This window comes from Typopeltis vanoorti, chromosome 2, assembly GCF_054136105.1.
Source record: "Typopeltis vanoorti isolate ZY-2024b chromosome 2, IOZ_Tvanoo_1.0, whole genome shotgun sequence".
Lineage (NCBI taxonomy): Eukaryota > Metazoa > Arthropoda > Arachnida > Uropygi > Thelyphonidae > Typopeltis > Typopeltis vanoorti.
This window is the reverse complement of record NC_143550.1, coordinates 94,804,029-94,817,581: the sequence shown is the minus strand read 5'-3', so window position 1 is coordinate 94,817,581 and position 13,553 is coordinate 94,804,029. Positions and strand designations below refer to the sequence as shown.

Below are 13,553 nucleotides of genomic sequence, written 5' to 3'. Positions count from 1 at the left end.
AAAATAAGGGCTACTTGAACATAAGCATTGCAATACCACAACAGTCGATCTGATAACTGAGAACTACTTAGAATGGCGTGCAATTTAAAACTTATGAAATGTTGATTTCTGGAATCTTCCATTTAGTATTTTTGGATGGCTGCTAAGTGACTAATGGGTGGGTAGCATATATGGTACAGCATGGATACACTGGACAAAGAGGTGATCCACGTCCTGGGAGGGGACAGTGTGAGATTTCATCACATTACTCAGAACAGTGTGCAATTTAAAAGTTATAAATTGTTTATTTCTGGAATTTTCGATTTAATATTTTTACAATGGAGTTGACTGTGGATAACTGAAACTGCGGAAAGCGAACCTGCAGATAAGGGAGGACTACGGTATTAGCATGGGATGGTTCTTCATAGTCCATAAACTCGTCCAAGCCTGAAGTCTTCATTTGATGATCTGCAACCTTCTCCATCTTTACATTTTTTATTACTTTTTTCTTTTAGATGTAGTTCCTTTTTTTAACACATCTTTTAATTTCTTTTGTTTATCCTCAGTTTTCTTTATTAATTCATCTTTCCTTTTGGGTGATCTTGTCTGCATATTAAGTTCTTTCAGTTGTTTTACTTGTTTTTCTGTTTCTTCTTCAGTTTCTCCTTGTAGAACAGTTTCATGTTTGTATTTCATCAGTATTACTGCATTACTTCACCCTTGGTACCACTTCTGGGTATGGCTCCCACGGATGAGAACTCAATAAAGGTTGAAACCAATCTGGGTAGTGGCCCTTTCCATAATGTGTAGAATTATACCTGTCTGTAAGGATATGTGTATTGCATTATGGGATACTAAGGCAATTGATGAGAATTTATTAGCCTCTATATAAGCGCAGCGATGAAGTTACTTCATGCACAAACTTTGTTTGCTTATACTAGGATAAAGAATGAAATCAAGAATATAATTTCTTGGTATCTTTAATTTATAATATAATCAAGTGGAAAAGCTTTCAACATTCCATCCCTCCTGTTGTCTACTAGCAGCTCTCTTAAGTATATAAAAGGAATACTCACATTTTGCTCTTCTCTACACTGATGGTTCAATCAGAGGATCTTACTGGATCTGCTGTCTTTCTATACGATATCATATTTGCTGAGATCTCAATGGAATGTAATGACTTTGCTGCCAAGCTTGTTTCTAATTACATAAGACTGCAATGCCATCAAAACTGCATTATATATACAAATTCACTTTGTGAATTTGTATATATAATGCACTTCCAGAAACATCCAGGGCTCTCTCAATTCCAGTATGTCTGCTTTCATTTATGAAAGCTACAGTTGGATGTATGCATCTGTTAGATTTCAAGCTACTTTATGATTAAAGGATTTATGATTACTGCAGCTAGGTGTTTTTCAAGCTTTCACCATTTGCCTTTCTCGTACACTGATTACTGACATAATATCAGACAAACTTTTATCCTAATGGCAGTCATCATGGAATAGAGAGATCAATAATAAGTTCTATTAAACAAATCTGAAATCAAATTATGGCAGTTAAAGAGGAATTTGCTCATGCTCAGCTCCACTTGAATCATAATCATCTTATACACTCCTTCCATTTGAGGAATGATTACATGTGTGATGTGTGAGTGGTGTGTTACTGGACTAACCATCATTCATATTTTAATTGACTGCTCTTGTTTCATCAATGAGCGCAGCGACTACGAGGGTGGCCTGAAAAGTTCTCGGCCTTGAACATAGATGTCAACACTATCGGCAAGATTTTTTTTTCTAAGTTGATACATCTGTCATAAACATCATGTGAAATTACAAGTTATTCTATCAAGTAGTTTTATACTGCTGTCTAAACAAAAGTGTTGTCTGTATTCCTTGAAATGGATAAAATTGAGTTTCATGCGGTAATAAAATTCTTTGTAAAACGTTTACCGCCAAAAGAAATTCATCCGTAGTTCATAAAAGTTTATGGGCACTCTTCTACTTCGTTTTCGACAATTAAGAAATGGGCTGCCGAGTTTAAACGTGGCCGTACCAGCCTTGAAGATGATCCATGTGAAGGATGTCTAAAAAGTGTAACAACACCAGAAATCATTGATCAAGTGCATGATATGGTATTGGATGACCGGCGAGTCAAAGTGCGTGAAATTGCTGAGATTATAGGCATTTCAAAAGAACGTGTAGGATATATTTTGCATGAAGATTTGCAAATTAAAAAGCTTTGTGCAAGATGGGTGCCACGCTTGCTAACAGCAGATCAAAAATGCACTCGCATGAAAATCTCTGAACAGTGCTTGCAGCGTTTTAACAAGAATAAAACTGATTTTGTGCGTTGATTTATTATTATTATAGATGAGACTTGGATTCACAATTATACACCAGAATCCAAACAGCAGTCAAAACAGTGGACAGAATCCAGTTGTTCAGTGCCAAGGAAGACAAGTTTCGTTCCATCAGCAGGAAAGGTCATGGCATCAGCGTTTTGGGATGCTAAAGGCATTTTGTTTATTAATTATCTTGAAAAGAGTAAAACAATAACTGGGGAATATTATTCCGATCTTTTAACCAGACTAGATGAAAAAATTCATGAGAAAAGACCCGGTTTGCAGAAGAAAAAATCATCTTTCATCAGGACAATGCACCTGCCCACAAAAGTGTTTTGGTAATAGGAAAATTAAGGGATCTGCACTATGAATTGTTGGAACAACGACCCTATTCACAAGATTTGGCTCCCTCTGACTTCTATCTCTTCCCAAAACTAAAACTCTTTCTCACTGGTCAGTGTTTTTCTTTGAATCAAGAGGTGATTGCAGCTGTAGAGGGATATTTTGCAGATCTTACTGAGAACCACTACAGGGATGGGATAATGGCACTGGAGCATCGCTGGAATAAATGTATTAGTCTTAAGGGAGATTATGCTGAAAAATAAAAATAATTTTGAAATTATAATTTCGTTTCTTCATTGTTAGGCCGAGAACTTTTCAGACCACCCCTGTATTTTAATCACATTTATAATCTGTCACAGTCCTTTACACTCAGGCAGATTTTATCAGATTCACCAAATGTTTTGCCCATTTTTAAATTTTTCCAGTGTACCAATGTATATCATTTTATGCGCTAAATTAAAGAAATAAAACTAATATGTAGTTAAGTCTCACAACTTTTGGCTATAAACCATTTAAAAATCTATTACATTACAACTGTATACCTGCAATGCAAGAATTTGCGATCTTTCAAAAATAGAATGCTGCTCTGGCTGTTAGTCGAAAGAATGGGCAGCTCAAATTATCATGCAGACAAGAGACTAGGAGGAATATGGAACATTCAAGCTGGTTGAGTCAGTCCCCTTGTGTGTGCGTCATCAGCCATTGTCGATCCACTGCTGGATGAAGGCCTTTCTCCAACATTACTCCAAAACTGTCTGTCCATGGCTCTCCTTTCCCATGTCACTCCTGCAAATCTGATGATATCATCAATCCATCATGATTCAGGTTGGCGTCGTGGTTGTTTTTTCCTCTCGTGGAATCCAATTCATTACTTCTTTTGTCCATCGTTGATTTCATCTTCAAGCAATATGCCAACCCATTGCCACTTAAGATGTTTCACTCTTCCTATGATGTCAGAGACTTTGGTTTGATTTCTTATCCATGTATTCCATTTGTGATCCAATCTTGTGATGCCAAGCATACTTCTTTCCATTCTAATTTGTGTTGTTCTTAATTTTTGAATTTCCTTTGCATTTAGTGCCCATGTTTCACAGCCATATGTCAATATAGGAAGAATACATTGGTTAAAAAGTTTTCTTTTCAAGCATAATGGTAGTTGGTTTTTGAATATTGAATGTAATTTTTCAAATGCTTTCTACCCAAACATAGTGCATCTTTTAATTTTGTCCACAATATTTTGTACCACCGATATCTGTTGTCCTAAGTATATGTAATGATCTACTTATTTAATTTCCTCATTATTGATTTTTATTATTTCTGGTTGGACATAGCTATTGAACATAACTTGGGTCTTTAGGTTTATCTTTAGGCCAGCTGTTTTGCTAGCAATTTGGAGTTCATGGATACGAATGTAATTCGTGCGCAGTTGAAGTAAAGATAACTATATCATCTGCAAAGTGTAATTGGCTTAAATATCTTCCATTTATCTTCAGACCTTTCCCTTCGCAATCAAGAAGTTTGAATATTTCTTCTAGGTACGCTGTGAATAATTTTGTAGATATTGTGTCACCGTGTCTTATACTTCTCTGTATTCCACAGTAGAGATGTTTCCATTGAAATGAATTGCTGCTGTGGCATTGGTTTATGCTGATTTGATGGTCCTGACATATGGCTCCTCCACTTGTTGGTTTCATAATGCTTTAAGTATTGCACAAGTTTTTACTGAATCAAAGGCTTTCTTATAGTCAATAAAACCAAGACATAGTGATAATTGATATTCATTACACTGTTCAATAATCTGCTGTACAACTTGAATATGGTCCATTGTACTAAAGCCACTTTGAAAGCCTGCCTGTTCTTTTGGTTGTGCTAGGTCTAGAGTTGTACAAAGCCTGTGAGCTAAGACTTTTGTAAACACTTTGTGATAGGTCTGTAATTCATCAAGTCTTCTACCTCACCTTTTTTGTGTATCAAAATTAGGGTAGTCTTCCATGTTCTTGCTACATAATTTTTCTTCAGGCATAAAGTAAATAGTTTTGCTAAGAGTTTGTAGATCATTTTCTCCACCTGCTTTTAGAAGTTCAGCTATAACTCCATCCTCACCTGCAGCTTTTCCATTTTGCAAGCTTTGGATGCTCTACATAACTTCTTCTGGTAGATTCTGTGGTACTTTGGCTATTTCATAATTGTCTTCTTCTAAATTTAATTCATCATCCTGATATAATACTGAGTAAAATTCTTCAATTCTTTTTGCTATAGCATATCTCTCTCTGGTTATGGTCCCATCTTGTAGTTTGACTAAAACCATCTGTTTATTGCTGTTTGACTTTTTTGAGACTACGATTGTTTTCGATTGTTGTATGAATTTACAATTGAATTTTCTGATTATTTTGCACAATTCAGTGTTTTCAATTTCATTCTGTAGGTTATTTGATTGTTTAATTTCTCTTTGTTTCTTCAGAAATTTTGTCTTGTTTCTGTTCTGTAGTACTAGCTATTTCAGGTGAGCATTGTAAAAGGTTTTGGGTAATAATGTCATTACTTTCTGATGGATCAGCATTATCATCTGTAATAACATGCTTAAATCTATTATTTAGTTCATGTTGGAATATATCTTTTTTAATGTTGAGTTTGTGTACATCTATATTTTGCTTTGATCTTCAAAACATTTTCTTCTTTCTTTTTGGCAGTTTATTTGAATCTTACTGTGTGCCATACGATGGTCACTTCCAATGTTGAAGATGTTTATAACAAAGCAGTCTTGAAAGATGTCTTTTTTATTTATATATATATATATATATATATATATATATATAAAATAAGTTTAATGACTATTACCGAGAGAAAAGATGGCAAGATATATTTAACAATATACTACTAGTTTCGTTACAAGAACATCATCAGGTATCATACTCAAAGAAGTATATAAAAAACTACAGAGACTTAACATTGTACTAACAGAACAAGTGAAAAACAGTAGCATGTTTGAAAAAATGCAAGTATGAGTTCCATACAAACGAATACTACGCGCTGTCGCGAGTGCGCCAGTACTGAACAGAAGCAACGTGTGCGTCCGAGAGATTGTAACTTAGGCTGTTATTGATATGAGAGGAATCTAGAGAAATTTCTCTTGATTCAACAATCTTTCTTTCCAGTTCATCGTAGCACACATGGATATTAGCAGTTTGAGTCCAGTTTACAATGTGCTGGCGGCCTTCTTAAGTCTCTGTAGTTTTTTATATACTTCTTTGAGTATGATACCTGATGATGTTCTTGTAACGAAACTAGTAAACTAGTAGTATATTGTTAAATATATCTTGCCATCTTTTCTCTCGGTAATAGTCATTAAACTTATTTTATAATATTCCAACCGAGTTAAAATGAATTGTCAATATATATATATATATATATATATATATAAAGCACTTCATAAAAAACATTGGGAAAATTGCACTCAGAAAAGATATTTATTAGTAACTGTTGTTATATTATTTTTCCTTTCACAGATTTTCCAATCAATGACATTGTTCTTTTACAAGACAGATTTCTGTCATATCATGGGCCCTTTCTTTTCATGTGCAATATTGTTATTATTTTGGTCCCATGGCTTCCAGATAATGAAAACATCATTAATCCAAACTTTAAATACCTTCCTCACCTAACTGAACGAACAGTACAAACACATAAAATTCGCCACTGAAATTGAAAACCAGAATCCACACCATAAACCTACTCATAGTGGGCAATACAAGCACATCCTGTCACCACTATATACACACAGCATGTGGATGGGTGTCATCAGCAAGCTCTTAAGAATAAGTTGCAAATTATTACTGAAACAATTATAAACAATGGCTGTAGCAAAAAATATTTAATTAAATAAAATAAAATTAACTGCAAGACTACATCTAAAATAAATAAAAGATTGCAGCAAAATCTATAGCCATTCTCAAAATAATATATGGATTTAAGTTGAATGGACAAGCTTTAGACAAAGTAAATGAGTATAAGGATTTGACTGTTTTCGTTGAGGGTGAATTTAAGTTCAGAAGTCAGGTAAGACAGCTAATAAAGTGTTGCAGATTGTAGACTTGATTTTTTTTTTTAAAAAAAAGCTTCACTTATAAGGGAAAGGAAGTTATACCATAGAAAGTTTTTCACTTGGTTATAAATTAAACTTGTCAATAAATTATAATCTTGTTTAATCCTTTATCCAAGTGTAAGTAAACAAAATTTGATTACTTGTACTTGGATGAATTATTAAAAAATAATATAATTTCTTTGCAAATTTAATTTAAATTATTACACCATAGTATGTGTTTCTAGTCAGGCTGATATTTGTTAATGGCTCTGCTCACAAAGGTTTCTAATGAATGTCAAGAGTCAAAGGTGTTCAGAGAAGAATAAATATGTGAACCCCAATGTCATCCAATTTTATACTGGTCTAATTTGGATGAGACATCAGAAACCTCCTCTGGCATAAATAGATCCCACTGACAGGTTCACTTTTCATAAATGTTTGCTTATGCCTTTTTTGTAGGTACGAGCAGCTGGATGCTGCTCTACTCAGCACTCCACAATTTATCCCCCCCCCCCAAGTTTGCTTCACTCGATTTTTCATCCTCTTTTCATTGTATTCTTCTTTGGAACAGAATTCTTCACATTGTTCCCACAAGGACTATAACTTCCAGCTGTTCAAGAAGCATGCCAACAGGTTTCTGCTTTCTATATAACCATCCTCTCCCCCCCCCCCCCCAAAAAAAAAAAAAAAAAAAAAACCCTCCAGACACACAACACTGTTTGTTATAAGTTTTGTCACTTCACTTCAGGATTGATGAAAAAAAAAAAGTCTCTATAAGGTGTTAAGAATACTATGTTTTGTTTGGCAATGAGTTGCTGTCATGGTCATTTTGTCGAAAATCTTGTCAATCAATTTAAGATCCATCTGAAGCATTTAGTGAAGGCTTTAGAGTTGAATTTTATTCATTTATTTCATTGATGAAATAAAAGAAATTTCAGATATTAGTTTTCCACAAAAATTTAATTTCAGAGCTCCTGACATCTGTAACTGAAAGTTGCTAACCAATAAACAATCATAGTGACTTTTTTATCCACTCTGTACTGTATATGCTATGCAGGATTGATGATCACCCATTAGTCAACTTAGTAGCTGTCTTGGTTATCAGATCGACTGTTCTGCATCGCAGTGCTTGTGTTCAAGTAGCCCTTATTTTCTTTAATAGTGACCCAAAGTGCAAGAGTAGTGATGATGGCAATTCGGATATGCCATGAAGAGAAGCCGTAGAGTGCTTCCTTTAAGTGAAAAGGTGAAAGTTCTTGACTTTAAACTTTATCATAGGCATCCACGAGGTGGGGAATCTTGGAACATATCCCCCAGTGAATGTGGGGGTGGGTGTACTGTATCTTTATGTATTGTTCATGAATGCTGTTCCATTGAAATGGCTTTCATTTCTTTCACCTTTTTCTTAAAAGATGCTTATCCTGTATTCACAATCCAACTTCAAACCAGCTTCTCATCTTTTTTCATTCCATTTGTTTGTGGAATATCCTTCCCCAGCTGTTTAAAAAAAATATTAGTAGGAGACTTCACTTTTTTTTTTTTAGCCATTTCATACAATGCGTATAATTTTTGTAACATCTTAGATGGGATTAATTTCTGAAAACTAATTTCCAAATTACAAAATTTCTTAACTTCATATACATATTTCATAGCATAGTTAGAATAGGGTTCCCATAATATTTTACTAAAATCTGGGACATTCTGAAATTTTTACTTCAAAAACCCGGGACATTTTGTAAAAAAACGGACATGTTAAAAATTAAGAAAACCAAAATAAAACTATTATATATGTTGCACTTTAAATTAAATACTGCTATAAACATACATTAACATTAAATCCACTTTAAAAAAGGATTATTAATCACAAACATATTTAATTAGAAAATATTTATCAGATGTATGGACCTGTTCAAGAATTTTTTTTCTTTTGATATTTTATCATAGAACTCAGCACAAGAGAAATTCTTAAAATATGTCTTTACAATGATTAAAGCTTTTACTGTCTCAATTTTGTCTGTTTTTTTCATCTGTCCAAAGCACATTTATTAATGAAAAAACATGTTCAACAGCTGCATTAGTTCCTGGCAGTGCTAAACAAAAACTAACTAGGCATTTAATACTCCCAGAATTTATATCCCGCTTTGTAAAATGAGCAAACATTTCACACCATTTATCACTGACACTTTGATCCTTCTGTTCACTCCACACTTCAAATTTGCTTTCACAATATTTTTTCACACATACAGACTCATCAAATAAATCCTCTTCATTCACAGTAAAACTTGGTGACACTGTCTGCATGAATATGTAGCTTTCTTGTATCTTCTAAGTCACAGGATCCTTTCCCTTCAAATTAATCCAATCCATAGATTGAAGAGGTGTGAGAAATGGTGTACACTCCTGAATATATTCAATACAGATGCAGTAGAAATCTACTGCATAGCTTTCAAACTTTTCTACTGTTATGTGTCCTTTTTCTAATTCTTGCAACTGTTTTCTCACAGTAGTTGTAAGAAACTTTTCTGCCTCCCTACAATTTAGCCTTTCCACCAGTTTGTTTGTTTCACCCTTTACTTCAATTACCGTTATATCTTGCTTTTCAATACATTTAATGGTATCATAAAAGGTTTTTAACTGGCTGGCAAGGAAATACAGGAGTGTGATTGAAAGTGGATTTTCAAAGAAATTTTTGAGACTGATAGGACATTTGTCAACAGAAAGAAAATATGACTTCAATGAAGGGAACATGTCAATAACCCTCTGGATTGTAGACAAAAGAGCAAGCCATCTGATCTTGCTGCTACCCAAAACAGTTTTATACTCTGTGTTTGTGAATTCACAAAAGGATTTAAGTTCCTCAACTCTTACACAATATATATGGAAATGTTGGTAATTCTTGTTAATTATTAACTGAAGATCGATAGGTAAGCAAGTCTGTACAGCATTATGTATCACATGTGCAGGGCAACCAATTACAATTAAATTGTTTACAGTGTTTTCTTGCATTTTGAAGTACAGATTATCCTTTCTCTTCTTTCCACCAAAGTTTGTATTTGCATTATCTGCTAATATAGCAATAACCTTTTTCAGGAGGTCTAACTTCTGTAACACTTCCAACACATAAGAAAATAAAAGTTCTGAAGTTTCACCACCTAAATTAACTAACTCCAACATGTTCATCTTCACACCTTTTTCTGGATGACAGTATCTAATGACCGGAGGCACTAATTTCATGTCAAAGTGGTTTGATGAATCGATTAGTACTGATATAAAACAAACTTCTTTTAGCTCTTCCTCAATCTGCTTTGTCACTAATGCCGCAATAACATTCATTATTATTGCCTTGCACTTTGTTTGCGAACACCTGAATTTATCATTGAAAATTTTTTTCACGATGGTTGTTGTGCAGTCCATGGAGTTAAAGCTGTGTTTATGCACTGCTGTGTGATACACGAAGGTTGCTTCCTGCACTGCCAGTGATAACTCTTTTTCCCTTTCACTCTTTGTTTTCACAATTAAAAAATTACTTATACTGCAGTTGGAATCCTTACTTCGAACAGCAGCTTTGTTTTTTCGCTTTCACGTGGTTGACTACGTTTGACTAACCACCATGCGAAATGCAAAATTTGCAGTTACATAAAGTACATTCCACATTTTCATCTACATCTTTAATGAAAAGAAATTTTCTTCTAATATTATCATTAACACTGCACTTACATTTCGGCATTATAGGGGTAGAAAACAATAAAAATTATAACATGCAAAGTAATGATCAAGTAAGATACTGTTATAACAGAAGCATGGGAAAAAGGAACATCGCCTTTAGTTACTATTAGTTATTACTAGTTAGTTATGTTATTTATAATACTAATGATTATTATTATAAATAATAAATAAATAGAGCCTGTGTAGCCCAGTGGATGTGGCTTTTGCACACCACGGCGCTTGGCCGCACGAAGGAAGACTTGGTTTCGAGTCTAGTCAGCGACTAGAGGAAATTTTTCTAAGCCTTTTTTCGACCGGTTCCCAAGTTAGTCAATCTCTGGCACGGGCAAGCGAGTTTTCCCTCCCAGTAACTTGGATTTTTTGTCCCGTAAACTCAAGAAAATCAATCATAGAACCCACATTATTTCAGACATTAAATATGTTGTGTTAGGGACCATGAGATGGCAGCACATTTGAGCCGTCTCTCTTCACTGTGTACTGCTTAATTAGTGATAGCCTTGGGCCATCTATCTCTGATTGGTACCAGTGGAAATTGAACTGCCCACTCAGTCTCCAAAAGTTAGATAGGGCTAAATGGCCTCGCCTACTCCCGTATACGGGAATAAAAAAGGCATTAGCTGATTTTTTTTTTTAATAATAAATAAATAAAATTTATTATCAATATTGTAATAGAAATTGGTACTAAAAACGAGATAAAAACTGTTTATCCATTTTTTCCTGAAGGATACTTAAAAAAGCGGGACTTTTGAAATTAACTCGGGACAATTGTATAAAAAACGAGACTGTCCTGGAAAAACAGGACGAATGGGAACCCTAAGTTAGAATAACTATGCCATGTCAACATATCTATGCTATTGTAAAATCTTGCAAGAAATTATTTTTTAAGAGAATTTTCGCTAAGGATTTTCCAATTTTTTGTCTAAAATTATAAGAAAAAAAATATGCTTTGTAAGATGTAGAAATATAAAAGAATAAATTACTGTTAGAATGTACCTGCACTTTAGACTTGTTTGTAAAAGCTTAATAGGAGTTAAGCCGGATTAGCGCAGAATACCACCAAAATCGTAACGTCAAGCGACCGGCGATGACGTCGATTCTTTTGTTACTTCTGGCTAAGTCGGGAATACTCTTACTTAAGAACAAAGGAAGGAAAATGGAATAAAAGGCAATGCAGCACGTGGTTCTCGGCTTTTTGGTCCTTGGTCTCTTGCTTGGCTCTTCACCTACGAGGTATACGGGAGCTCCTTCCTTAGTTCCAGGATGATCACTCTTCCCACCGGCGATGCCAGATGTTTCTCTGCCAGCAGCACGCTCTAGGCTCCCGGTAGCTACGGCAGAACCCCAGTGAGTCCGACGAAGAAAAACTCTCGAGGATTGACTGGACGGAAGTCTCTATGTGTGATACGGAATAAATTGGAGTTTCCTCTCGAGTTTGTTAGCAAGTAAGCCATTCTTTTGTTTGTAGTGTGTTATACGATTGTAACTCGAAATCGTAAAGGATTGAGAGAGGTTACTTGTTAACTGGTGGTTATATTGAATTTTAAATAAGGGAAGAACTTGTATTGTTAAGTATGTCTAATTCATAAGTTGCTTGTGATAATGTCTGAATTAGTATCAATTAAGTATTGGAAGAAAGTTAATGTAATCCCTCCTGGAATGTTTATGCATGCTTGTAAGCCAAGTTGTGTCATAGAAGACACCTTTATATCAAGGCTCAATAGGTTTTTCTGATAGTGAAAACACTATAGTTTCTGTTTCTCAGATAGCAAGTAATTTTGTGTTAAAGTGCTTTAAGTAATCTTTAATCAACTTTTATATGCTCTGTATCATATCTTTTAGTTTGATAATAAACGTTTTTGTTTTGTAATTACCTGGTTCTCATTCCTTAACCAATGCACTATCCCGAAAATATTAACGAGCCTGCGGGAATAGAGAAAAGTTATGAGCCACAACTTGCATATAAAGATATTGTATAGAAGTATTAACTTATTTTTTGTTATCTTCTTGCCCTGACTTTCAAACATAAGTTAATACTTCTATACAATATCTTTATGTGTGATGCAGTCGTTACGAATAAATAAATTCTTAATTGATATTGTGCGATTGCTCAGGGACCTGTTACGTTAGATAGACTTATTACACAAGGTCTACCTAACAGCAGAAAAGGGGGGGGGCAAGAAAAAATTTAAGTAAGAACATAGATAAATAAAATAGATAAAAGAATAGATAAAGTAAAAATAAAGAAAAGTATATATATTACAAAGGAGCAACCGACAAGGATTAAATAAAATTAATATAATAGTAAGATAATAAAGAAGAGAAGTAAATATTTTACACTATAATATGTATTGGGCATGTAACCCCTTTAGAAATAAGTTTATATTATTTTAATTAACTGTATGCATGCAAATATGTTTTTGGTATTAAAAAATTAAAAGGAAATGTTCTTTCATATGATTTGTTTACTGCTTATTTATGTATCATTAGAACATTTTGCAGAGAAGACACTGGAGGTCCTGAGCAGTGGGAGACAGTGAGTAGTGTTTCATGATGGAATCATCTGGTCTGGAGTCCTGTCATTTTTTCCACAAATATTAGAATATGTGTAAATAAGATCAAGTTTGCAGTTTTGGAATCTAATGTAACAAAGCTGAAATACCTATGTATTGTATGTAATATTACATGTTTTATCTGTGTTCAGTGTTAATTCTTGAATCTGTTACATAGTTTTCCTTATAATAAGTAATGTTAGTGAATGCATAATTAATGCCGTGTGTTTGTAAATTATAGTACTTTGTATTTATATAGTTGTCTAACATAAAAATTCGATCCATTGCTGAAAGTGCTTATTTCATATACCATGATCTATAAAACATGTTAAAATTGCAAATTATTTATTACATTTATGCACTGTATACACATAAAGCATCTGCATTATGATGCTATCTGTATTCAAATAAGCCCACAAATAATAATATAAAAAAAGTTATGTTCTACTTTTTTTTTATATAATATAAATAATTTGTTGGCATTTAAAGGAAAGCACTTAAACCAGTAATGGCAACACAATTTTTGGACTGG

General features: G+C 33.9%; 1 protein-coding gene across 3 annotated transcripts in view; it reads left to right on the top strand.

Annotated features, from left to right (window-relative positions):
• Positions 1-13,314, top strand: part of mip40 (Myb-interacting protein 40) — a 225,467-nt gene extending 212,153 nt beyond the window's left edge. For 2 of the 3 annotated variants that reach the window (XM_090406878.1, XM_090406862.1), the window contains one exon: positions 12,960-13,314. In XM_090406878.1, coding sequence (XP_090263004.1) covers positions 12,960-13,023 — 64 coding nt within the window. In that variant the 3' untranslated portion in view covers positions 13,024-13,314. The remainder of the gene's footprint in view (positions 1-12,959) is intronic. The other variant, XM_090406870.1, reaches the window with a different exon arrangement.
• Positions 13,315-13,553: the final 239 nt, after the last annotated feature.